This window comes from Esox lucius, chromosome 18, assembly GCF_011004845.1.
Source record: "Esox lucius isolate fEsoLuc1 chromosome 18, fEsoLuc1.pri, whole genome shotgun sequence".
NCBI classification, from domain to species: domain Eukaryota; kingdom Metazoa; phylum Chordata; class Actinopteri; order Esociformes; family Esocidae; genus Esox; species Esox lucius.
In genome coordinates, this window is record NC_047586.1 from 12,705,606 (window position 1) to 12,729,404 (window position 23,799).

Below are 23,799 nucleotides of genomic sequence, written 5' to 3' on the forward strand. Positions count from 1 at the left end.
CTGATTTTCCATTCTCATTTTAACTTTATTGTCACGCATTTACAGTGAATTTCTAATAATAACTGCGTGTGTTGATTGAAAAAGAATTGATACGCCCTTGCTGGTTGTATTCGGCACTTTGGACCCTACCTGTGGTAGAACGCTGTATCACAGCCATCCACCAAGGCAGTAGTTACTTGTGGACAGAAGGGGGCAGCAGTCAACTGACCAATATGTTCTCTTTATTCACAACAAATATGGCTGTCTTACACAGCAAGATCTGCGTTAAAGAGATTATTACTGTCAAAGTACGTTTTTGATGTCGGCATTGATTAGGACTTTCAAGAAGGCTTGATCGGTAATGATAATTTATTTAAGTTATGTAATTGAAGGTTTGTGTTTCATTGTAGCTGAATCATACATGGTATGAGCATATGGATTCGAACCCGAGGTTAGGGGATTTGCTCAAATCAGGCTAATGTGGGAACGAGGAACATAAACAGTGAGCCACGGGATACTGTGGTCTTCTAGTAGAAATGTCCTATGTCTTTTGTGTTGTACGAGTTTGCATGGTTAACTTATTTTGAACCATATGGAAATAAGTAGTTATCTAGCTTCTAGCCTATTTGACGTTAGCTAGCTAGCTTAACAACGGACACTTCCTACAAAAAACTTGCGATAAAAAGTATGTACTGCTACTATCAAATGTAGGTATGCCATAGAATTCCAGTTCGGAATGGTTAACATGTTAGTTTTTCATGACTGTTTCTACCGACTGTAAATCAATGAACATTTAAACCAGTACAGTAGTACGCCATGCTCCCACATGACAGTAACGTTAGGCTGGTTAGCTAACGTTAGCTGTACATGTGCACTGAAGTCATCCGCCGGTGACGAGTGACGTGAAATAACGGCAATGCAATGGCCAACTGGTGTCCCACTGTCTCTTTTTTTTCTCCGTCTCCCTCAGGTATGCTGTAGGATTGTATGCCTGTGACAGAGAGTTGCACAGTAAGGCTGCCTCACATCAAGAATTGCTCAGTGACATTGTCGAGGCTTTCTGTGATAAAGAAAAGTTGCTCAGTAAGTCTGTCAAGATTTCTTTTGACAGGCAAATGGTGCTCAGTAAGACTGTGTAGGCTACCTGTGACAAAGAACTGCTCAGTAAAAATATCTAGGCTGCATGTGACGCAGAAGAGTTGCTCGCTAAGATTTTCTAGGCTGTTGATGGCAACCATTGCCCAGAAGTTGGGCGAACAGAGTAACAACCCTGGGGCCATGGGCGTACCCCAGGGAGAGGATACAGATGAGCCGACCGATCCCCGTGAAAAGCCTCAGGACATGGGTGGGGAAGCCGTTGGTGGTAAACCTGAACAAGGTGAGTGGTAGATCAGGCGAGACAGTATTGGTTAAAATGAAGCGTTTCGCAATGCTTGTAGCAGGAGGACAGACCCTATAATGTTTGTATGTTGCTCCCCAGACCAGGAGCCACCTCCACAAGAGCCTTCGCTTACATCCTCCTCCCCAGGAAATCGGCTGCAGAGAAAAAGAGTCCCTAATCCCAAATATCAGACAGAACCAGACACAACCATCTCTGACCGTGAGTGACTGGATTCAAGTGAACTGGTTTATTACAACATGTAACCTAATACCTCTATATGGCTGGATGGTTGATTGAACCAACTTGCAGCCACTTTTGTAGCAGTGGTGGTTTTATGTTGGCCTACTTTTTTCCCATAGTGCAATGTCCGGACTCAGTGGAAAAGCAGAGGAAGAAGAGGGGCCCGAGAAAGTCAGCTGTTTCTAGCGCAGAAACTCACGAGGGGGATCCTGTCAAAATGACACCAACTCGGAAAACCCCCAAAAAGACTCCTGCCAAATCGACTCCTGCCAAAAAGACACCTCTCCGAAAGACACCTCCCAAAAAGTCTCTACAGAAAAAGGCAGTGGTCTTGTCCATAGATGGCGAACAGGAGCTTATCAAACAGACTCCTATCATAAAGACCCCTGCCAAGAAGTCACAACAGGAAGCACCACAGGAGCCTTCTCTTGCAGTCCCAGACCACATGGAAACCCCAGAGAATTTTGAAACCACACCTGGCGGTAGACCCAAACGAAGGGCAGCGAAAGTGTATGTGACATCATCTACCCCATCACTGTGTTTCCTCTACCACAAGTAACACATTGTCATCTAGTACCTGATCACTGTGTTTGTTACCACAAGTAACACATTGTCATCTAGTACCTGATCACTGTGTTTCTGTTACCACAAGTAACACATTGTCATCTAGTACCTGATCACTGTGTTTCCTCTACCACAAGTAACACATTGTCATCTAGTACCCCATCACTGTGTTTCCTCTACCACAAGTAACACATTGTCATCTAGTACCCCATCACTGTGTTTCCTCTTCCACAAGTAACACATTGTCATCTAGTACCTGATCACTGTGTTTGTTACCACAAGTAACACATTGTCATCTAGTACCCCATCACTGTGTTTCCTCTACCACAAGTAACACATTATCATCTAGTACCCCATCACTGTGTTTCCTCTACCACAAGTAACACATTGTCATCTAGTACCCCATCACTGTGTTTCCTCTACCACAAGTAACACATTGTCATCTAGTACCCCATCACTGTGTTTCCTCTACCACAAGTAAACATTGTCATCTAGTACCTGATCACTGTGTTTCTGTTACCACAAGTAACACATTTTCGATGGTTAGAGTAACTCTATGAGCTTTTTTCGATTAGTTGGGATTCCAGTGGATGACAAGAAGTACTCTTGTTAGATACTGATCATTTTGTCTTCCTATCATCATTCAATATCAAATTTCATTTAGGGATTTTCATGCGTATAAAACTGGGCAAACCATCAACGGTCTATACTTTAACAAACCAAATACGATGTTCTGATACAATGGCCATTCTTAGAGCATGTGGTAACCAGTGTGCTGTATTCAGACTGTTGAGGGGATGGGTTTTAAGGAATCAATCACTTGCGGGTGGGGTGTAGGCCTGACTCCTCGCTGGTCAGTCAGAATAGGTGTACAAGCCAGTCCCGATTATAATCTGGCTGCTGCTTGCCGAACCAGGAAGCTTTTGGCTTGTACATACTAGGCCGAGGCTGTGGCATTCCCCACCTTCACAACCCTGACGGAGTGATATAGATCAATGTGGCAAGGCACTCCCCATCCAATTGTGCCCACCTGTTGACCCCGGGCAGACCTGTGTTACTTTGCTCCGTTCTATTCTTTACCCTGAGACATTGTCAAAATCGAACGTTTTATTTTTTTCCCAAGCGGCCTCACTAGCCGATCACTTTAAAGGCTACTTTGTTAATTATTTATTCAATAATTATAAACCTGCCTTGAAAAGGGACATAGGGAATAAGGTTGTTTTGTTTTTTGTCTGAATAAGAAGTTTTCTGGCACCAAAACACCCAACTCTCGTTCCATGTCAGATGGGCAATGTGCATCACCTCTGGATATTGGTTTCAATTGTAAATACAATCCTTCACAAACATAATTCCTGCTAAAACACTTTTGGCCGTTATTAAGTAACTCTGTTAGCCCTGCCTGAAATAGCACTGTGGATGAGATTGTTTTTCCGTAAAAAAAAACCCCCAGTTATTCTCCCCTGCCAATTTTGTGATGTCCAATTTTCTAAATTGTCCAAATGGCAAAATGCAAGATGAGTTTATCAACCAATGTGCGTTTGACACTAGTATGACCTTAAAGCCAGCCCAAAATAAAGCCCTAAATCTTCATATTCATAGCAAAATCACACTCAATGGAGACATTTTATTTTTTTCAGTGCATTGCAATACCTTCACAACCTGGCCAAGGAGGTTTACAACCAACCTGACAATGCTACGAAGAACGACTGGATGTCTAGCCCAGTCCCCAGCCCGAGCTCCACACGACCCCAGAAACCAACCAGGGGCAAGAAGAGGAAGACTTGTGGTTTTGATAGTGACAACACCACAGACGACAAGGACTTTATTCCAGACAAACCCGACGATGAGGAGGAAAGTGACGATGAAGATCATCGAGATGACATGGATCTGGAAAATGACGTGAAGTACACCATACCGAAAGACCTTCGATCCAGACGCATTTCCAGAGGCCTTGTGAGTAAAACAGTTCATATATTTAGCAGAAGGTCGCAGAAGACGTACAGAAAGAGATATTGGCAGAGATATTCCCATCTAGTTAATACTTTTGTCTGGCCATTTTTCTGTCTTTCATCTTTCACTCAGTCAAATCAGATCCGATACTATGGTAACGCCTCCAATGGACTGTCCAACAGCATAATGGGACCCATATGGAGTTGCACGGAAACCACCAAGAAGTTGTAAGTGTCTTCCCTCTCTCCTATCTAAATGGCCCACTGCCAGCAGGGGGTGCTGATTGCATTCTCGTTATTCATTCCCGGTCTGTACCTGGCTCTTACTGTGTTTGACTGGCTTTTGCAGCCGGGATGAATACTGCAACAAATGGGTCTTTCCTGAGTGGATACCTTCAGAGAAGGACTGGCGTTGCATTTCAAACAGGTAGAAATAACGGTACACTTTACATTAAAATGTGTTGATATTCCCTGACCATGTCCAGTAACCCAAGAACATTTCATATGTTTACATTGTACCCCCAGTAATGCTGAGAAGTACCTGCCTCAGGAGATGGTGTCCCCAGCCTTTACCTGTTCCAGAGAGGGAATCAAGGAGCACGCCCCCCTGCACAGAATGAAGCGGTAGGTCCTCCGTGTGGAAGGGAGCAGCTCTTGCCGCGTCAAGGTCATGGGTTCAATTCCTGACATTTGAAACTTCCTGATGTTAGCCCTGTGTTTCTCGGTTGGCAGAGCATGACACTTGTAATTTCAGTGTTGTGAGTTTCATTCCCTAGGGGGGCAATATAAAAATCTGTACACTCACTACTGTTAGTTGCTCTGCAAAAGAGTAAGTGTAAATGTCCAGTTTGTGACCTGCTGCGCAGGTTTGAGGGGCTGCCCCCCGATCCCAAACGCTGGGACATGATGTTTTATACCGGCGGTCCAGTATGGGCCATGGACTGGTGCCCCACGCCTGATGGTGCCCCGGCCAACCAGTACGCTGCCATCTACAGCCACAAGGACTTGGACCACCAGCACAGGATAAACAAGTTGTACACAGAACCTGGACTCATCCAGATCTGGAACCTGGGACAACTCCAGTACAACACCAGGTAGGAACCAGTTTAATAGGCTGATATAAAATCCTGAATGTGGACTGGTTGGTAGGGCAGGTTATGGACAAAAATCTAAAAGGAATTTTCTTTTCGAATTATTTCAGTTCAGGGTGTTTTAGACATTGGAATCCTAGAAATAGAATAACTTATTGAGACGCGATGGCAAGCATTCACATTTTTCTTTGTAACAACTGGTTGAGTGGAACAGCTTGCGAGGAGGAGGAGCTTCAGGGGGCGGGGCTCGGTTTGTGGGACGAAGCAACTCCAATGTCGATGAGGTGTTTAGAAAATATTGCATTTGTGCTGTAAACACTGAACACGTATATTGCATATTTAAAATCTTGTGATTGGAAAGGTGCCGCCCCTGTTGTCTGGTTTGAGTGTCCTTGTCTCTGCGTTATGTTCCCCCTCTATTTCCCTGTCTGGCTCCTCAGCCCTCCCTCCCCTCCTGGCCTGGCGTACGGCATTGCTCAGGACAAAGGCTTCGTTTGGAACCTCAAGTGGTGCCCTGGAGGAGCATGGGAGCTGCCTACCACCAACAGGAAGGTGGGAGCAGCAGGACGCGGGGGGGGACATGGTTTATCACTGCCTCATGAAAAATAAACATAGAAAGGCATTTTTTAAAAAGAGGGAGTTACATTTTAATGAGAGTTTCCCCCCGCCTGTTTCGGGTCAGGCTCCTCACATGCCCAGACTCGGTCTCCTGGCTGCGTCCTCATCTGACGGCCACATCAGCATCTACAGCCTGCCCCACCCCGACGCAGTGCTGGCCCGCGGGAAGCCCACGGCTACAGGTGAGCCTGCTCCACGGCAACTGGCCGGGGCCAGTAGACCAGTAGACCTCCGCGGCAGAATGAATTGTTCTGGGTGCAATGTGCTCCGGGAGGGAGCGACGCTGTCGTTTAACGTCCTGAAGCCGGTTCTGCAGAAATGCCACTTGAAATCACTTAGCTGCTTACTGGAGTCAGATAAATCCATATTCTCAGTTGTTGTGTAAGTGCAAAGAAAACGTGCTGTTAATTACACCGATGTAATGTCTTAAGACTTTTTCAACGGGCTCATTTCTATAATACTTAAATCCCCTAAAAGTGGACATTTTCCATTTTGTGTGTGTGTGTGTGTGTGTGTGTGTGTGTGTGCACGTGAGCATGTTGCACGTTTCTATGCTCATCCGACTGTGACTTCAGATTCATCTCTGCAGTAGAGAGCGACTGAAGGGAGGGTGGGAGTGGAGGTAGGAAGACGACCAGTGATAAAGAGAATGGCTTGCCTGGAGTCCTCCGCCCATGCTGTTCCCTAACTGCATTCTCTCATCCCAAACTGTCAGTGAAGGCCCCTGTTTCCCAGTGCTGCACATTTACTGGAGTGTACAAATCTGTCTACGAGGCAGTGAACTCCCCGGCTGCCATCGACGTGTACGCCGAAGCAGTATCAACCTCTGCATTACACTGCATTCATCACGAGGTGCGCGCACGTTTTTATGCGGCATCGATCAGCGGACTGTGATCGTTCATATACATCAAGCCCTAAGGCATTCCGTTTCGTCACAATGGATTCACAGCATTTTAATGATGACTGGACTTAACCCACGTTGTCATTCTAATGACTTTCCACTAAGGGGCTGGAGTTAGAGCCCCCATCCTGGTGTGTGTGTACGTGTGGGCGCGCACAGGTTTGCTATCCTAATGGGAACCAGAAATCTGTACAAGGGCAGTAAATCATGGACATTTTGATCTTGTGGAGACGTTTTGTTTTGTGTGAAATCTAGTCATTGGGCTAATGCCATTTTAATCTGGCCCATCCATCAACACCTGAATCCCCCCCGACGTCAAGTCATTACAAACCAACCATTTCCACAGGAAACATTCCTGAAGTGCATATGGGACTCCGTCCAGGAGATAACAGCAGCAACCGCAAAGAAAGTCTGATTCGCGGACCTGATGGCTGTTTTCTCTAACATCGCCCATCATTATCGATCCACCTTGAAGATTTCTGGTCTGCAGAATCGCAGCTTTAAGTGTTTGTCTGCCTTAAATATGCAGTTCAGAAAGCTGACGTGATCAGCTATGGGGCAGTCTTTGTGGATGCATTCTTCTTTTTTCCACGGACTAAAATGCCTGACTGTTCTTAACCGGTTTTAGTGGCCTTTCTATCCTTGTAAGCGTTTTCAGGCCTCATTGCACACGGTTTTACAGCACCCCTTCCCCCAGACCAGGCTTAGATCTGGGGAATGAAAAGGTTAGAGCATGGTCAGTGCACTGGGAGAGAGGTTACATGGAGGGAACGCCGGGCCTTGGCTAGTCATCCTTCATGTCTGGCCAAGAGCTCGTCTGGAAGGGCCTAGCTGGCTCCCCCAGGAGGACAGCCACACCTGAGTGAGGACTGACAAATGCTGCCTGGATGGAGGGCCAGGTGTGAGGCTTGGAGAGGGACAGTGTATCCTATGTTTTGGCAGGAAGCTTCTGACTGAGGGAGACATTGTTCCTTTTAACAGGCTGATGAAACAGTGTTTGGGTGAAATGTTATTTTGTAACTCAAATCTTGTTTTGTAATGCTGGTTTTCTAAAGTGACTTTGAGTACAGTACCAAAACATCTGAAAATGTATGCTCATAGTGGATAGGAGCGTCTGCTAAATGTCTTCAATATAAATGTGTTCATGTAAGGCAGTGTTGTTTGTTTGCAGGGGTGAGTGGGTTATGGGTTACAGGCTCTGTCTGTGCGCTTGGTGCCACATCATTATAGGTTTTCATGCGTGTGCCTGTTTGGAAAAACCCGGCGGGTGAAAAATAAAAGCCTGTCTTCTCCTCCTCCTTGCTCAATGGAGATAATTTACCAGGTCGTTTCCATCAGACAAGGATCTATAATTGAAGTGACAAACAAGATACATAGCCGTGCAGTTGATAGTGTTGGAAACAATGAATTTCACCCTAGTAAACTGACACCTTTCTCACCCAGAGCTGTCAGTCACACAGGCCTCAGTCCAGCCAATAGGGAAGGGGGGCTTCTGGGTCTGGGGAGGTGTGTCTGGAGACCTGTGAAGGTGGGGGATGGGTGGCTGCTGGGTCTGGGGAGGTGTGTCTGGAGACCTGTGAAGGTGGGGGATGGGTGGCTGCTGGGTCTGGGGAGGTGTGTCTGGAGACCTGTGAAGGTGGGGGATGGGTGGCTGCTGGGTCTGGGGAGGTGTGTCTGGAGACCTGTGAAGGTGGGGGATGGGTGGCTGCTGGGTCTGGGGAGGTGTGTCTGGAGACCTGTGAAGGTTGGGATGGGAGGCTGCTGGGTCTGGGGAGGTGTGGCTGGAGACCTGTGAAGGTGGGGACGGGAGGCTGCTGGGTCTGGGGAGGTGTGGCTGGAGACCTGTGAAGGTGGGGATGGGAGGCTGCTGGGTCTGGGGAGGTGGGGCAGGAGACCTGTGAAGGTTGGGATGGGAGGCTGCTGGGTCTGGGGATGTGTGGCTGGAGACCTGTGAAGGTGGGGATGGGAGGCTGCTGGGTCTGGGGAGGTGTGGCTGGAGACCTGTGAAGGTGGGGACGGGAGGCTGCTGGGTCTGGGGAGGTGTGGCTGGAGACCTGCTGCTGGGTCTGGGGAGGTGTGGCTGGAGACCTGTGAAGGTTGGGAGGCTGCTGGGTCTGGGGAGGTGTGGCTGGAGACCTGTGAAGGTTGGGAGGCTGCTGGGTCTGGGGAGGTGTGGCTGGAGACCTGTGAAGGTTGGGATGGGAGGCTGCTGGGTCTGGGGAGGTGTGGCTGGAGACCTGTGAAGGTGGGGATGGGAGGCTGTGAGCCGTGATGCAGTATTGACCACATCGACCTGTAGGGGGTGGAAGGGCTTGGCTGGAGAAGTGGACTGCTCAATGTTAGCAACACTTGACATTGTCTACACAATAACACTGCTGTGAGAGACCTACACACACTAACACTGCTGTGAGAGACCGACACACACACACTAACACTGCTGTGAGAGACCGACACACACACACACACACACACTTACACTTCTGTGAGAGACCGACACACACACACACACACACTAACACTGCTGTGAGAGACCGACACACACACACACACACACTTACACTTCTGTGAGAGACCGACACACACACACACACACACTTACACTTCTGTGAGAGACCGACACACACACACACTTACACTTCTGTGAGAGGCCGACACACACACACTAACATTGCTGTCAAAGACACAGACACACACACACTAACATTGCTGTCAAAGACACAGACACACACACACTAACAATGCTGCCTGAGACCGACACACACACACTAACACTGCTGTCTGAGACACACAACAACACTCAGACAATGCCTCAGTATCAGTGCAGTTCAAGAGGCCATGATCTTTGGACACGTCCAGAATATGAGAGTAGTGTTTTTGTGGTTTGGGTTGTGGCCAGCAGTGACAAGTCTGGTTCCTGTCAGATCTGCTGAGATGCCAGGACAAGAATGATCAGATTCAGACTCAAAGTGTCTGTTTCTATTGGAAAAACGGAGGATGTCAGACAAATGGCGTGTCTTCCACTGATGGAATGGCCCTGGGCCCCCGGCCCGACACATCCATATCACAGTGGTTTCTTGACGGCTAGCCGATTCCATTTAAACAGCAGACTGGCTTTGGACTGGGATTCCTCAACTCTGTGCCTCTGTCTGTGCCGTCTCTGTACACCCAGAACTATAAGTGTGGATATTAGTTAGATGCTCAATGCATTACTGTTAAGAGAATGAGGATCGGAGTCTTCATGAAGAGCTGTCTCTCTGCAAATCAATGATTCAGATTTGAAAATAGTCAGATTGGGTATGTATATCACCTGGGGTCAACCTGATAACGCCCGAAATTCGTCAGATGCGGGATAATCAGATTTACCCTACAGCAGGACTGGCCAACCCTGTTCCTGGAGATCTACCTTCCTGAAGATCTATTCCCCACAACCTGATTTTACACACCACAAAGCCCAGTTTAATTACGATCAGTAATGAATCTGCATTTATGTATGTTATAATCTTCCCATCGTCGAGTTATTGAAGTCTCTTTATGTGTTCCCCAATAGGTGGAGCCAGCCCTGCAATGATGATCTACCAGGTAGGCTAATATTTTCTCTCTATCCCACACAGAAACCTAAAGCTATATGGGAAGTCAACCCTGTAATCTTCAACTTAGCAAATATGAGAATGTCACAGGTTTAATTACAGTCTTCTTAGAGGCTTGTCCTTCTGGTGTGCGTGTGTGTGCGTGTGTGTGCGTTTAGGTTCAGGCGGTAATCACTCTGAAGAGGGGCTCCTTCAAGGCTAACCATGATGAAAAGGCTACTCAGGTCCTCTCCATGGACTGGCTGCCTGTGAAACCTCACAACATCCTGGCTGCTGGCTTCTACGACGGTACGCATCGACGGCGTGGTCTTCGGCGTGCCTTCGGCCCATTCATCGCCAGTCGGTAGCGTTCTGACGTGGCTATGTGCCGTCTGAATGCGTTAGTCTGATCCGGTCACGCCCGGTACACTTGGGTTGTGGTCTCCGTTCGTGCGGCCAGTCTGGCCTTAACATTTCAGCTGGACTTGACCTCCTGTTGTGTTTGTCCTGCAGGCACGGTGGTGCTGTGGGACCTGTCCAGCCGGTCTGCTCTACAGCGGGTGCGCGATCCCGACCGCTCCCACACCCTCTTCCCATACCACTGCTTCATGGCCCACGACAACGGCGCCCGCGCTCTCAGCTTCTGCCACGCGTCCAGGTAAGCAGGCCACTCGGAGCGTGGGGGCTCGTTGGCCTCTGACCGATGGGTTCTGAAGCCGACTGAGCCGACACGCTTTAGTGAAAAGTCCTTGTGCTGTTATTTAAGAGTAGCGTAACCTTAATGCATAGGGAGACTACAAAGACTCTGCGGACGGTCTGAACATCGGTTTAACCCGTGGACCAGACAAAGCTTCGATCTTCCGTCTGTTAGCACTGGAGTGTACTGCAGAGGTAGAAAAGCTCATTTGGCAAACCAGAGGAACAGCGTGTAGGGAGCCCCCCCCCCAGCTCTGGATTTACAGTACACACACCATCTTACACATGCACACCCACAGCTCATAATGACAGTTACAGCTCTGCAATTATAGTAAACACAGTCGGGTGAAACTCAGCCACAATTGCCTCCCGGGGAGTGGAGACAGGAAATGGATGGTTGGTCATTTCATATTCACTGAACAGATGCCAATTGCCCCTTGGTCTGAGGCTTTATTGGTGTATTAACGCTCATCGCAACTTTCTTTTCTTTACCTGTTTTTTTCTCTCAATCCCATTGTATGAGCTTGTGCCACCACTACAACAGCTCCTGCAGTCAAGATCACCACAGGCTTCCTCCTAAACTTGTCCAATCACCCCACCTGCTTCTTCGTACCCCCTCCCTTAACCAGGAGCTCCATGTGAGCCAACACATTGTCAACTGTCTCCCCCTCAGTCAACATGCCCCACCCTAGCGGACCCCACCAGTCACAGTCGGCTGGACCAGGGCTCGAACCCACAGCCATAGAGACGCAGTTGCGCTTGCGAGGCACGTGCTTAGACCACTGCGCCACCTGGGAGCCCTTTGTTGCCCCTTTAATGAAACACTTATGTAGTGAAGTGCAGGAGAGCCCCAGCCTCCCCGGGCCATACGTCTGCTGTGTAACATAGCAGAAACATCAAATTAGCTTGGAGGTGATCTTCCTTACCTGATTCCTCAGTCTGCTGAATTCTGAAGTGTATGGAGGGTCATCTTTATTTGAAAGTTGTTCAGATCTGCGACAGAATCCCAAGTTACAGATCGGAGTGTACCAGCGAAGGGCGGTTAAAGTGTACCAGCGAAGGGCGGTTAAAGTGTACCAGCGAAGGGCGGTTAAAGTGTACCAGCGAAGGGCGGTTAAAGTGTACCAGCGAAGGGCGGTTAAAGTGTACCAGCGAAGGGCGGTTAAAGTGTACCAGCGAAGGGCGGTTATAGTGTACCAGCGAAGGGCGGTTATAGTGTACCAGCGAAGGGCGGTCGGAGTGTACCAGCGAAGGGCGGTTAAAGTGTACCAGCGAAGGGCGGTTAAAGTGTACCAGCGAAGGGCGGTCGGAGTGTACCAGCGAAGGGCGGTCGGAGTGTACCAGCGAAGGGCGGTCGGAGTGTACCAGCGAAGGGCGGTCGGAGTGTACCAGCGAAGGGCGGTCGGAGTGTACCAGCGAAGGGCGGTCGGAGTGTACCAGCGAAGGGCGGTCGGAGTGTACCAGCGAAGGGCGGTTAAAGTGTACCAGCGAAGGGCGGTCGGAGTGTACCAGCGAAGGGCGGTCGGAGTGTACCAGCGAAGGGCGGTCGGAGTGTACCAGCGAAGGGCGGTCGGAGTGTACCAGCGAAGGGCTGTAACAGCTAGTGATGCTCCAGTCCATGAGCTGTACTTATGGAGTTCCTCTCTCTGGGTTGTTTGACAGGCCACAAACCGCAGGCATCCATCAGACATGCCAGAATCTAATGAAGGACAGCAGAGATTTACTGTACTGGATACTGGGCAGGCAGACTGGAGCCTCCTTTCCCTCTGTTTTGTAGTTAGACTCCCATCTTCACCTTTTTTACACTTCATCAGGCCCAGTAATGACCCTCCTGTCCTCTCTACCTCCACTCCATCCCCTGTCCTTGTCCTCTGCTTATCCCCTACCCCACATCTCACCCACACTCTCCTCAACTCCTCCCCCCTCTCAGAGACCTGATGGTGACCGCGGGCGACGACAGAATGGTGAAGATGTGGGACCTGAGGAGGACCTGGGAGCCCTGTCAGTCCTTCAAGCGTTTCCTCTCCACTGAGGCAGCTTGGCCTCTCCACTGGGCTGGGGTCTTTGTCTCACAGGAGAGCACCTATGGCACGTGAGTCCTTTTTTCCACTCCTCTTCATATCCTGTTAAGACACATATATACATGTTTTTGATTTTCTGATCTGCGTGACCAGCTCTTCAAAATCCTTGCTGTCACTGTGACAGATTCTGCCCACAGGTCCAACAGAGGACTTGCAGTCAGGTCAAACACATCAAGGTCATGATCAATGATCAGTTAATTCACTGTGATTCAATGTCTTGGAAATGTGGGATCTGACATGAAACGGTCTAATTTTGAGGTGAAGGATTATCAGTCACTGACAGTAATGACAGAAATGGAGGTTGTTTTGTAAGAACACTTCTGTGTAGCTTCGCTCCATCTAGATCAAGGCACATTGGCCCTCATTTATCAAAAGTGCGTACACCAAATTTCCAGCGTACACCTGGCGTACACCCAAAACCACAGTGACTTTGAGATTTATCAATATGGACGTTGGCGTACGGCACTCTCAAATCCTACGCCAGCTCAGGAGGTGGTGTACGCAGGTTTTGAGTTAGTGCGGAAATGCGCAGAAAAAAAAATCCTAAGGCACTGAAACTAAAAGATATGATATATTATGACCCACTGTAAAAAAACAACAACATCATGGACTTCAATGTTTAATTTGTGTGACTTTACCAAAGCATTTGATTTATATGTATTCCTTCAGATGCGAGCCTGTGCGCTTTACATGACGTTTCAGGGTTAGGCCCGGCAGTTGCGCATGGACTGGGTTCAGTAATAAAAGGCTTTTAATGACCAAAATATAATTCAAACTGACAAAATAATAAAATTGACATTCTTCTTCTTTTAAATAATAATAATAATAGAAATAATAATAATAATAACGACATTCTTCTTCTAAATAACAATAAACGTCATTAATAATAAATATCATAAAATAATAAGACGAATATTACAAATTGTCATGCAATTATTATTGTGAATGAATGTTACTCCACATCACATCATCATCTTTTATTCCGCTTTTAAAAACAATTTTATTTATTTCTACCTCCCTGGTGATCGTCTCAATCTCCACGTCAGAGAAGTTTCTCTTTTTTGCCGTCTTCCGTGTGTCCATGGCGTAAAATGAGGGCGTGGGGGAAGCGGAGACTTGAATATATAGGGGCGTGTTATTCTAATGACGGTCGTTTTCAGCCGCTGCATTTATCAAGGGCAGGTATTGCGTACACCTGGATTTTAAAGGTACGCACAGCTTCATAAATCAGGCGGTGAGAGGAGTGTAAGCAAAATCTTACGCCAACATATACGCCCGTTTCTACGCAAGAATGATAAATGAGGGCCATTGTGAGTGGTGGAACTGAAAGGAATCTGGCCATGCCTCCACATGTTCATCTCCTACCTTCCCTGTCTGACCTGTCCTTGTGCTCTCGGCTCGTGTAATCAATAGCTTGCGAAGAGTGTTATTTCCTCTGGCATTTTGCTGTTTTCTATGTTATTTCTATTTATTTATTTCACATGTCCCCCTCCAGGTTTGGCCAACATGGACTCAATTACTTTGACTCAGGGTACCTTGGCTTCAAGCCACTTTTTCTGGTGCCTCGGAAAGGTACAATGTGGGTAAGTCAGAAGCTCGGACATAGAGATGCAATAAACTCACTGTTCTCCCTTGATTTCTGCAGATGCCATGAACCTATTAAATCCTTTCAGATCGGCACCATCTATTGACCCAAACCCGTTCCTTGTGTTGATTGGTCTGTCTTGGTATTTCTGCAGAGCTTGTCCATCTCTGATTGGCTGAACACTGCTGTGACTTCAGACTCGCTGGGAGATGTGATAATGGTACTGCTACCTAACCTTTTCAACAACCCCTGCTACCTCAAACGATCCATCGACCGCAGATTTGTAAGTACCTTGTTTGACAGGCAGAAAACCCCAAAAATGTCTACATTGTAAGTAGTAAGAATTTATTTTAAATAACATGTTTTTTTACCCCAGCCTCTTTTCCGAACCGAAATGGTCCTATTGAATGAAGACGTTGAGGATAAGGCAGGCGAAGGTACAGAGGAGGGCAGTGGATCCACTGGAATCGGCTCGGCCCATACCTCCCTGACCTACAGGGAGACCGCCACGAAGTACTACTTACATTACCACGACATGGACATGGTGGGTTGCAATAGAACAGGGGAGGTAGATGCTGAAAATACCCAGATCGGGGGCCACACTCCCTGCATGTGTGTAACTCTTGACCCCTCACTCACTCTCAGTGCTAGTCTCAACTCCCTTCCCACTTGGCTGTTTGTGTGTCAAACCATGACGTTACTATCCGTTTGTGAACAGGTGAGTTTGAGAGTGAGGAAAGTACCAGGATCTTAGACCGTTGTCAGAAGCAATGGGAGGTTTTTGTCTTTTTGGTATATGTGGTCTCTCACTGCACACAACTGCTTAAGCTCTTCATTATAGGGGGGTATGTGTGGGGCAGGGGGAAGGGGGGGTTCTGTGTCAGCACCAGACTGCAGTCTGTTAGCAGCTGATGCTATACACCAATACCCATGGCATGCGTGTTTGTGTGCGTGCGTGTGTGCACGCTCACGCAGCGTCTGCCTGGCGTGCTCGCCCTGACAGATTTATTACATTAGTTATATTTCAGACACACCTGAGTAAACTGGATGATCCAGGGTGCTTTTGCAAAAGCCATTGCTGTTCACACACTGGTGGCTTTGGTTTCCACGACAACCCAGCAGAGCACCCAGCTTGGAGCCCTTAGTGATGGCCGACTCCTGGGTTAGGACTTGATTAAGTGTTGCACTCTTCATTAATTTAAAACCTCCTGCCCGCCTTCCCTCTCTCCCTCCAGCCCTTTTGATTCTAGGGCTCCTCCATCTGTTCCCATGCCTTCCGCTCTGCTGGCCCTGTCTCACACACACACACACACACACACACTCTCTCTCTCCTGAGTCTACTGATGCAGCATAGCCGTGTGTCCATGGTCTTCTAAGCATAACCACCACCTACAATTCACCTGGTCAGGGTCCCCCAAATGTGTGGCCTCTAATGGGCCAGGGGTCTTAGTGGGGGAGGGGCCACAGAGCTGTTTATCCCTGCTACTTGACTTAACGCTCCTGTCACTCAAGCCCGGAGCGGAGAACAGTCTGCCTCTCCTGCTGTGCAGTGTAGGAAACATGCTAGGGAACGCCTCTCTGTGTCAGACTGTTCTGATGGCCTGTGGCATTTTGTCATGATGCAGTGTAGGCCAGGGATGATGGGGATCGTTCATGCTTGAAAACCCCCAAATCATGCAATTACATTTGGAACCCTTAATACTGATTCATTTGAAAGCCATTATGTACTACAGTCAAAATGTTAAACTCACTTTATATTTTTAAGGATACATTTTTAATTTTCCACATTGTCATCATTATAGTTGATACATCTGAAATTATGAAATGACAAATATGGAATCATGTAGTAACCAAAAAAGTCTTAAACAAATGAACTGCCCTTGGCTGTAACCATGATACCAATGCCCTTAGCTGTTACAATGATACCAATGCCCTTGGCTGTTACCATGATACTACTGCCCTTAGCTGTTACAATGATACCAATGCCCTTGGCTGTTACCATGATACTACTGCCCTTGGCTGTAACCATGATACCAATGCCCTTAGCTGTTACAATGATACTACTGCCCTTAGCTGTTACAATGATACCAATGCCCTTGGCTGTTACCATGATACTACGGCCCTTGACTGTAACCATGATACTATGGCCCTTAGCTGTTGTACATTTGCCGTCTACCACACCCCTCTTACTGCTATGTATATACAGTCAATATAAAAAGTCTACACACCCCTGTTAAAATGACAGTTTCTTGTGATGTAAAAGAATGAGACAGATAAATCATGTCAGAACTTTTTCCACCTTTAATGTGACCTATAACGTGAACAATTCAATTGGAAAAACAAACAGAAATATTTGTGGGGGAATTTTTTTTAAATAAAAAACTCACAATAACCTGGTTGCATAAGTGTGCACATCCTTAAACTAATACTTTGTTGAAGCACCTTTTGATTACAGCACTTTTTGGGTAGGAGTCTATTAGCATGGCACATCTTGATGTGGCAATATTTGCCCACTCTTCTGTGCAAAAGCGCTCCAAATCTGTCAGATTGTGAGGACATCTCCTGTGCACAGTCCTCTTCAGATCACCCCACAGATGTTGAGTTGGATTCGGGTCTGGGCTCTGGCTCTGGCAAAATGTTAATCTTCTTCTGGTGAAGCCATGCTTTTGTGGATTTGGATATGTGCTTTGGGTCGTTGTCGTGCTGAAATGTGAACTTCATCTTCAGCTTTCTAAAGGACGCCTGAAGGTTTTGTGCCAAAATTGCCTGGTATTTGGAAATGTTCAATGTTCCCTCCACCCTGAGTAAGGCCCCGGTTCCAGCTGAAGAAAAACCACCCCAAAGCATGATGCTGCCACCACCATGCTTCACTGTGTGTATGGTATTTTTGGGGGGATGTGCAGTGTTGTTTTTGCGACAAACATACCTTTTGGAATTATGGTCAAAAAGTTCCACCTTGGTTTCATCAGGCCATAACACATTTTCCCACATGCTTTTGGGGGACTTGATGTTTGTTTTTGCAAACTTCAGCCGGGCTTGGATGTTTTTTTTTGTAAGAAAAGGCTTCCGTCTTGCCACCCTACCCCATAGCCCATTCATATGAAGAAATAAGGGAGATTGTTGTCAAATGTAGCACACAGCCAGTTCCTTTAATGTTGCTGTAGACCTCTTGGAAGCCTCCCTGACCGGTGTTCTTCTCGTCTTTTCATCAATTTTGGAGGGACGTCCATTTCTTGGTAATGTCTCTGTTGTGCCATATTTTCTCCACTTGATGATGACTGTGTTCCGAGGTGTATATATAATGCTTTGGAAATTATTTTGTACCCTTCTCCTGACTGATATCTTTCAACAATGAGATCCCTCTGATGCTTTGGAAGCTCTCTGCGGACCATGGCTTTTGATCTGAGATACAGCTAAGAAAATGTCAGGAACATCCTACTAGAACAGCTGAACTTTATTTGTGATTAATCAGAGTCACTTTAAATGATGGCAGGTGGGTCATGACTTATATTTAACATGAGTTTGAATGTGATTTGTTAATTCTGAATACAGCCACATCCCCAGTTATAAGAGGGTGTGCACACTTATGCAACCAGGTTATTGTAAGGTTTTTATTTTTCATTTTTCCCCCTCGAAGATTTCAGTTTGTTTTTCAATTTAATTTTTCACATTATAGGTCACATTGAAAGTGGAAAAAGTTCTGACATGATTTATCTTTGTCTCATTATTTCACATCACAAAAACCTGGCATTTTAACAGAGGGGTTTAGACTTTTTATATCCACTAATATGTATGCGATAGTTCTCTGTTGTGGTCTTTGAGTAATTTTTTTTCTAGCTTGTAATTAGATTAATGGACTCTTTCTAACAGACAACCTTTAAGAATGTCCAGAACCGAGCGCCTTGGAAACACATGCAGGCTTCAGAGGTCAAGGGAGGATTAGATCTGGACCTGATGCCTTTGGCTTCAATTAATAAGGTGAGTTCAATGCCTGGTATTATAAAATAAATACGTCAGACAGCCTCCCAGAAGCACAGCGGTAAAGTCTCTGTTACAGACTACTGACCTGTACCACTTAGCCTGTGAGCACCTCATCACATCCGGTCACATGGCAGGCCAGTACAGGTCATTCTTTGCCCGTGCAGTGACCCTCAGTAACCAGAAAACTGTCTCGTGGACTCCACCTTATTGGCTTGGGGATTCGAACCTGCAACCATTAGTGTACACCACTTTTTAAAACACAATTTTCTAGCCATACTGTTGAAGAATTTTACCTTTCAAGACAACAATGATCCAAAGCACACATCAAAATTCACCCTGAACACCACTTCCACAGTAATGCTGGAGCTGCCTAGGTGAAAGCAATGTGAATGTGATAGGATTTTTGTGACTGAAGTTAATGTCAGAAGCACCCCCCCCACCCAGGTCTGCATTAGGCCCAGCTGGGATAAAGAGAGAGGAGAAAAGGCCAGGCAGTGATAAAGACAGACAGAAAGTAATGAGCTGTGAAATGAGCAAAGTGTCACCCCAGGTCTCAGTGGAGAGATTGCGGGAGGATGGGAAGGGCTGAGGGAGTGAGGGATAGGCAGGTTGTGCGGCTTCAGGGAGGTGACGTATGGAGTGTTGGTCTCTCCAAGTGTCTCTGAGGGGAGAAGAGCAGGAGTGGAGACCTCTTGTCATCATGGCACAGGCACTCATAAGAGCCAGTTGTAACAGTGAGCCTTTTGTCTTAGCGGTAATAAGTCAGACCGACTCCCAGAAGCACAGCAGTAAAGTCTCTGTTACAGACTACTGACCTGTACCACTTAGCCTGTGAGCACCTCATCACGTCCCGTCACATGACTGACACCCCACTGGAGCCCTGGAGGCAGGCATCAGAACAGGTCAATCTTTGCCCATGCAGTGACCCTCATTAACCAGCAGACTCTCAGACCAGTTGGACAATGTACCATGTTTATTATTTTTCTCTTACCAGCTATGTATGCTAAAAACAGGTTCTTATTTAAAGCAACGACCTTGGAGTTGTTTGGGTTAACTGCCTTGCTGAGGGACTGAATAATAGAGTTTCAGCTTATTGGCTTGGGGATTTGAACCAGCATCCAGTAACGAACACCACTTTTTAAAACACCTTTCCTGAAGAATTTCTCTTTTCAACACAACAATGATCCAAAGCACACAGGAAATTCAACCAAGGAAAGTCTCGCAAAAGGAAAATCTGTGTCCCAGAATGGCTGGCAGAATCGGGACCTCAATCCAATAGAAACAAGAAAAGGAATCAAGCAAGTCTAGTTCTGCCAGCTCGCCATTAGTTGGTGGAATGAATGTTGCTGCCCAAGCTGGATTCGATCCGCGGTTTACTATGTGACAGCCTGCGACTTTAACCACTACGCTATTTAAACAGCGGGTATGAGGGCACTTGATACGTATGTAGAGATGTGGTGTCCATTTACTTGAATTGCCAAACCAATTAGTCGAAACTCCACGGTTTGCCTACATTAGTTAACATCCAAACCAACAACAGGTTTCTACACTACTTTCAACACGATAATTAGAAAGAGATTACTGTAGATGGCTGGCTAAAAGCTATACAGTACCTATAATGAAAACAATGACTCGAATCACTCCATGGCTGGTTCGTTTCTTTAGAAAACAAATAGGCAGTTGATTAGCTAACCACTACGCTAAGCAAGTCGAAAATGAGAGCAATATGAACAGTCAGTCAGTCAGTGTCAGTGACATTAGCTCTTGGCCATCTCCGCACTATGCCGTGAAGGACTGAAATCCTGCAGCCCCCGAAATGTCCCCCTGCTCAAGAAAGCACATGTACAGGCCCGTCTGAAGTTTGCCAATGAACATCTGAATGATTCAGAGGAGAACTGGGTGAAAGTATTGTGGTCAGATGAGACCAAAATCCAGCTCTTTGGCATCAACTCATCTTGCCGTGTTTGGAGGAGGAGGAATGTTGCCTATGACCCCAAGAACACAATCCCCACCATCAAACATGGAGGTGGAAACATTATGCTATGGGGCTGTTTTTCTGCTGAGGGGACAATACAACTTCACCGCATCAAAGGGGTGATGGACGGGGCCATGTACTGTCAAATCTGTATTGAGAACCTCCTTCCCTCAACCAGTTGCCAAACATCAGCCTCGAAACCGTGATGTCTTGGAGAAGATCTGCAAAGAGGAGTGGGACAAAATCCCTTCTGAGGTGTGTGCAAACCTGGTGGCCAACTACAAGAAACATCTGACATCTGTGATTGCCAACAAGGGTTTTGCCACCAAGTACTAAGTCATATTTTGCAGATGCATTTATATGCAATGCTGCTAAAATGATATATCAAGGCTATAAATGAAAATGTAAGTTGTAACTTAGTTATGTCACAATTGCAATGGTATACCCATTCCATAGCTTATGTAGGACAAATACTAATGTATTCAAGACAACATGATCAATGTGATTGTGAACCGCTTGGAGCCAAAAGAACATGGCACAAAGGTCAAACCGAAATACAGCAACATAGTGCAAACAGATATGGGCATTAAATTATTAGTCAGGGATATTTCATGTTAATAAGATAAGAACGGATGTGTGAAATAATTGTTTCTGACATTATGGGTCTCGTTCAGTTTTATATGTTTCAGGCAGCTATAGAAAATATTTTTTAAGGAATACGGCATTCTACTCAATAGTTCAGTCATTGACACATGAAAAATGTTACGTGATTTTGTAGCGGTCTTCATTTTGTGATGTCCACTATGCAATTTTGTCCTCATCTAGGCAGCATTGTTCAACATCAACCTGTCCATCCCCACATGGTTCTTAGCCAATTTGCACTGACCTCTGCATTTGAATGTCATAACAACAATATTTAATGAAGACACTATGGTACAGCAGTGTTGTTGACCTGTAGGTTGAGCATAGAGCCGGTTACATTAGTTTAGTGGAAGTGGTGTTTACCTAGGTCAGTGATCCTGATTAGACGTGATCAGCTGAATAAAGAGTTGAACTGGAGCTCAACATTAATGTAGAGTGCATTAGCCATCTCTGGCTTAACTAAATGGCAGCTATTCTATTGGAGACCACAGTTTAGGATCTGGGGGCAATAATGAGATTGACTGAATCTCCACTGCATGTCAAGCAACTGTGCTGTTATGTGTTGGTGCATTACATGGGATGAGTTGAGAAAATCCTTGTCCTTTCAGGTAGTAATTGACATAATAATACTTTTTATTCAGGTGACTCCATGCAGCAATACAAACTGCAAGTGTTGTTTCTCAAACACCGTACTTCAACCGAATGAGCCGTTTTATTAATCAACAGGAAGAATCCTCCCCGTGACTGTCTTCCCTGTTTTCCTCTTCTGTTTAGATCCGAATGAACCCCAACTTGTGTGCCCAGAGCTGGGTGTTGTCTGGGGGCCAGGCGGGCTTGGTGAGAGCCCACTGCCTCAGCGCAATGAACAGCTCCCACATTAATAAGATGGTGCAGGACAGCCAGGCCCAGTTCAACGCCATGTTCATGCAAAACACAGCCGACAGCCAGGGAGACGCCAGTGCCGTCAGGCACACCACAGAGAAGCTATAGGACTACTCTCCGGAAGGCCCGCTCCCTGTAGCTCAGTATACCACCAGGTGTTCTGTTCCTTCCTTCTTAATTCCTAGAGACTAATATTAGTGCATCATTTTAACATGGGATATATATACAACTTGCACATCAAAAGGAGATTTGCATGGATTTTGAGGTAGGATCTAGCCCTGAAGGAAATTGATTGGCTGCTTGTTTGGACAGTGAACACATTGTGTTTTTATCTTTTGCGAGACCACAATGTTTTTATATTTAACTTATTTTGAGAAGGGGAAAAAATGCTATTTTGCTTGAAGTTACAAATGTTTTTATCTTTATTTTTATATACACATTTCAGTGTGAGTATATTGTAAACTGAGAACTCACTTGAAGGTTCCTATAGAACCCATATTCAGCATCATTGCAAAGCTATAGCCCGTTGGGTTTTTTCTCTTCACTCATTCTGCTAATCTTCTGCCTTTCTTTCCACCATTATTTTTCTGTGTTACAATTTCAGGTCTATGCCTTTTATATGTTAGGTATGAACTTTGTTTTGTATTTATTTGTTTATGTTTAAATGAGTTTGTTAATGTCCTTTGATTAAAAAAGTATTTTCAGTGTTTTCTTGTTCTCAGTGTCCCTCCATCTAAAGCTCTTGGCGGCACTAGGGATCTGGGCTAAGTCCAAGGGACGTATTTCGGTGGCAGTCCCCTTACCCCCAGCTGGTCCTTCAGGCACATAGTCATTTTTTAAAACAATCCATTATTCAGCTCTGACTCAGTCAGTAATTTGTGTTATTAGCGTTGTACAAATTCATGAATGGAAACCGCACTTACCCCTATCGCAAAGCTGCATTGCAAGCGGAAAACTACTCTAAAACACTCCAAACTAAGACACGTTGTATTCCTCAAAATAAAGTTTAAATTTTCGAGATATAATTCTCATTTCAAATAAACAGGTACTTCCTGTGTTTACTGGTCAGTTTTGTTCACAGTTGTATCAATCCTCTCGTTCGTTTGTTAAGTGTGTGTATATACACAGAAAACAAAAGTTAGTATTCGTTAGCTAGAAAGCAAGTTACCTATTTCATCTTTGATATTCACCTCGGACAGTCAAACATTATTTGCTTGAGAGAGAAGGGAAAATACATACACTGAACAAAATTATAAACGCAACACTTGGCGTTTACAGCATTGTGCTGTGTGATGGAACTGCACATTTTAGAGTGGCTTTTCATTGTGGCCATCCTAAGGCACACCTGTGCAATAATCATGCTGTCTAATTCGCATCTTGATATGCCACACCTGTGAGATGGAGGGATTATCTCGGCAAAGGAGAAGTGCTCACTAACACATTTAGACAGATTTGTGAACAATATTTGAGAGAAATAGGCATTTTGTGTACATAGAGAAAGTCGTAGATCTTTGAGTTCAGCTCATGATAAATGGGGCCAAAAACAAAAGTGGTGCGTTTATAATTTGGTTCAGTGTATATATTATGTCTGAATATGAGCAGGAAGAAAATTTTTTAGGGGATGGAGCCTTGCTTGTTGTAACCATAATACACAGATGATGAATTGAC

The 23,799-nt window shown here is 46.0% G+C and overlaps 1 protein-coding gene across 2 annotated transcripts; it reads left to right on the forward strand.

Moving 5' to 3' along the window:
* The first annotated feature begins 202 nt into the window (after window positions 1–202).
* Window positions 203–23,051, forward strand: gtf3c2 (general transcription factor IIIC, polypeptide 2, beta). Of its 2 annotated transcripts, none has more exons than XM_010882624.3 (20): window positions 203–337; window positions 950–1,357; window positions 1,460–1,579; window positions 1,720–2,110; window positions 3,802–4,117; window positions 4,247–4,341; window positions 4,463–4,540; window positions 4,639–4,737; window positions 4,980–5,207; window positions 5,645–5,756; window positions 5,887–6,004; window positions 10,271–10,302; window positions 10,469–10,598; window positions 10,803–10,947; window positions 12,916–13,077; window positions 14,562–14,649; window positions 14,806–14,934; window positions 15,028–15,195; window positions 18,522–18,629; window positions 22,024–23,051. In XM_010882624.3, exons 2-20 carry the CDS (start codon window positions 967–969, stop codon window positions 22,237–22,239), a joined length of 3,126 nt encoding a protein of 1,041 aa, XP_010880926.2. In that variant the 5' UTR covers window positions 203–337; window positions 950–966; the 3' UTR covers window positions 22,240–23,051. The 2 variants fall into 2 exon arrangements, with proteins under 2 accessions (XP_010880926.2, XP_019911572.2); XM_020056013.2 differs by lacking the exon at window positions 203–337 and adding an exon at window positions 672–686.
* Window positions 23,052–23,799: the final 748 nt, after the last annotated feature.

Excerpts from the sequence above, each read along its gene's own strand:
- gtf3c2 (XM_010882624.3), top strand. The coding sequence starts at position 967 with ATGCCTGTGACAGAGAGTTGCACAGTAAGGCTGCCTCACATCAAGAAT. Across the intron at positions 4,738-4,979 it reads CCCCTGCACAGAATGAAGCG|GTTTGAGGGGCTGCCCCCCG; the intron begins GTAGGTCCTCCG and ends CCTGCTGCGCAG. Across the intron at positions 13,078-14,561 it reads CAGGAGAGCACCTATGGCAC|GTTTGGCCAACATGGACTCA; the intron begins GTGAGTCCTTTT and ends GTCCCCCTCCAG.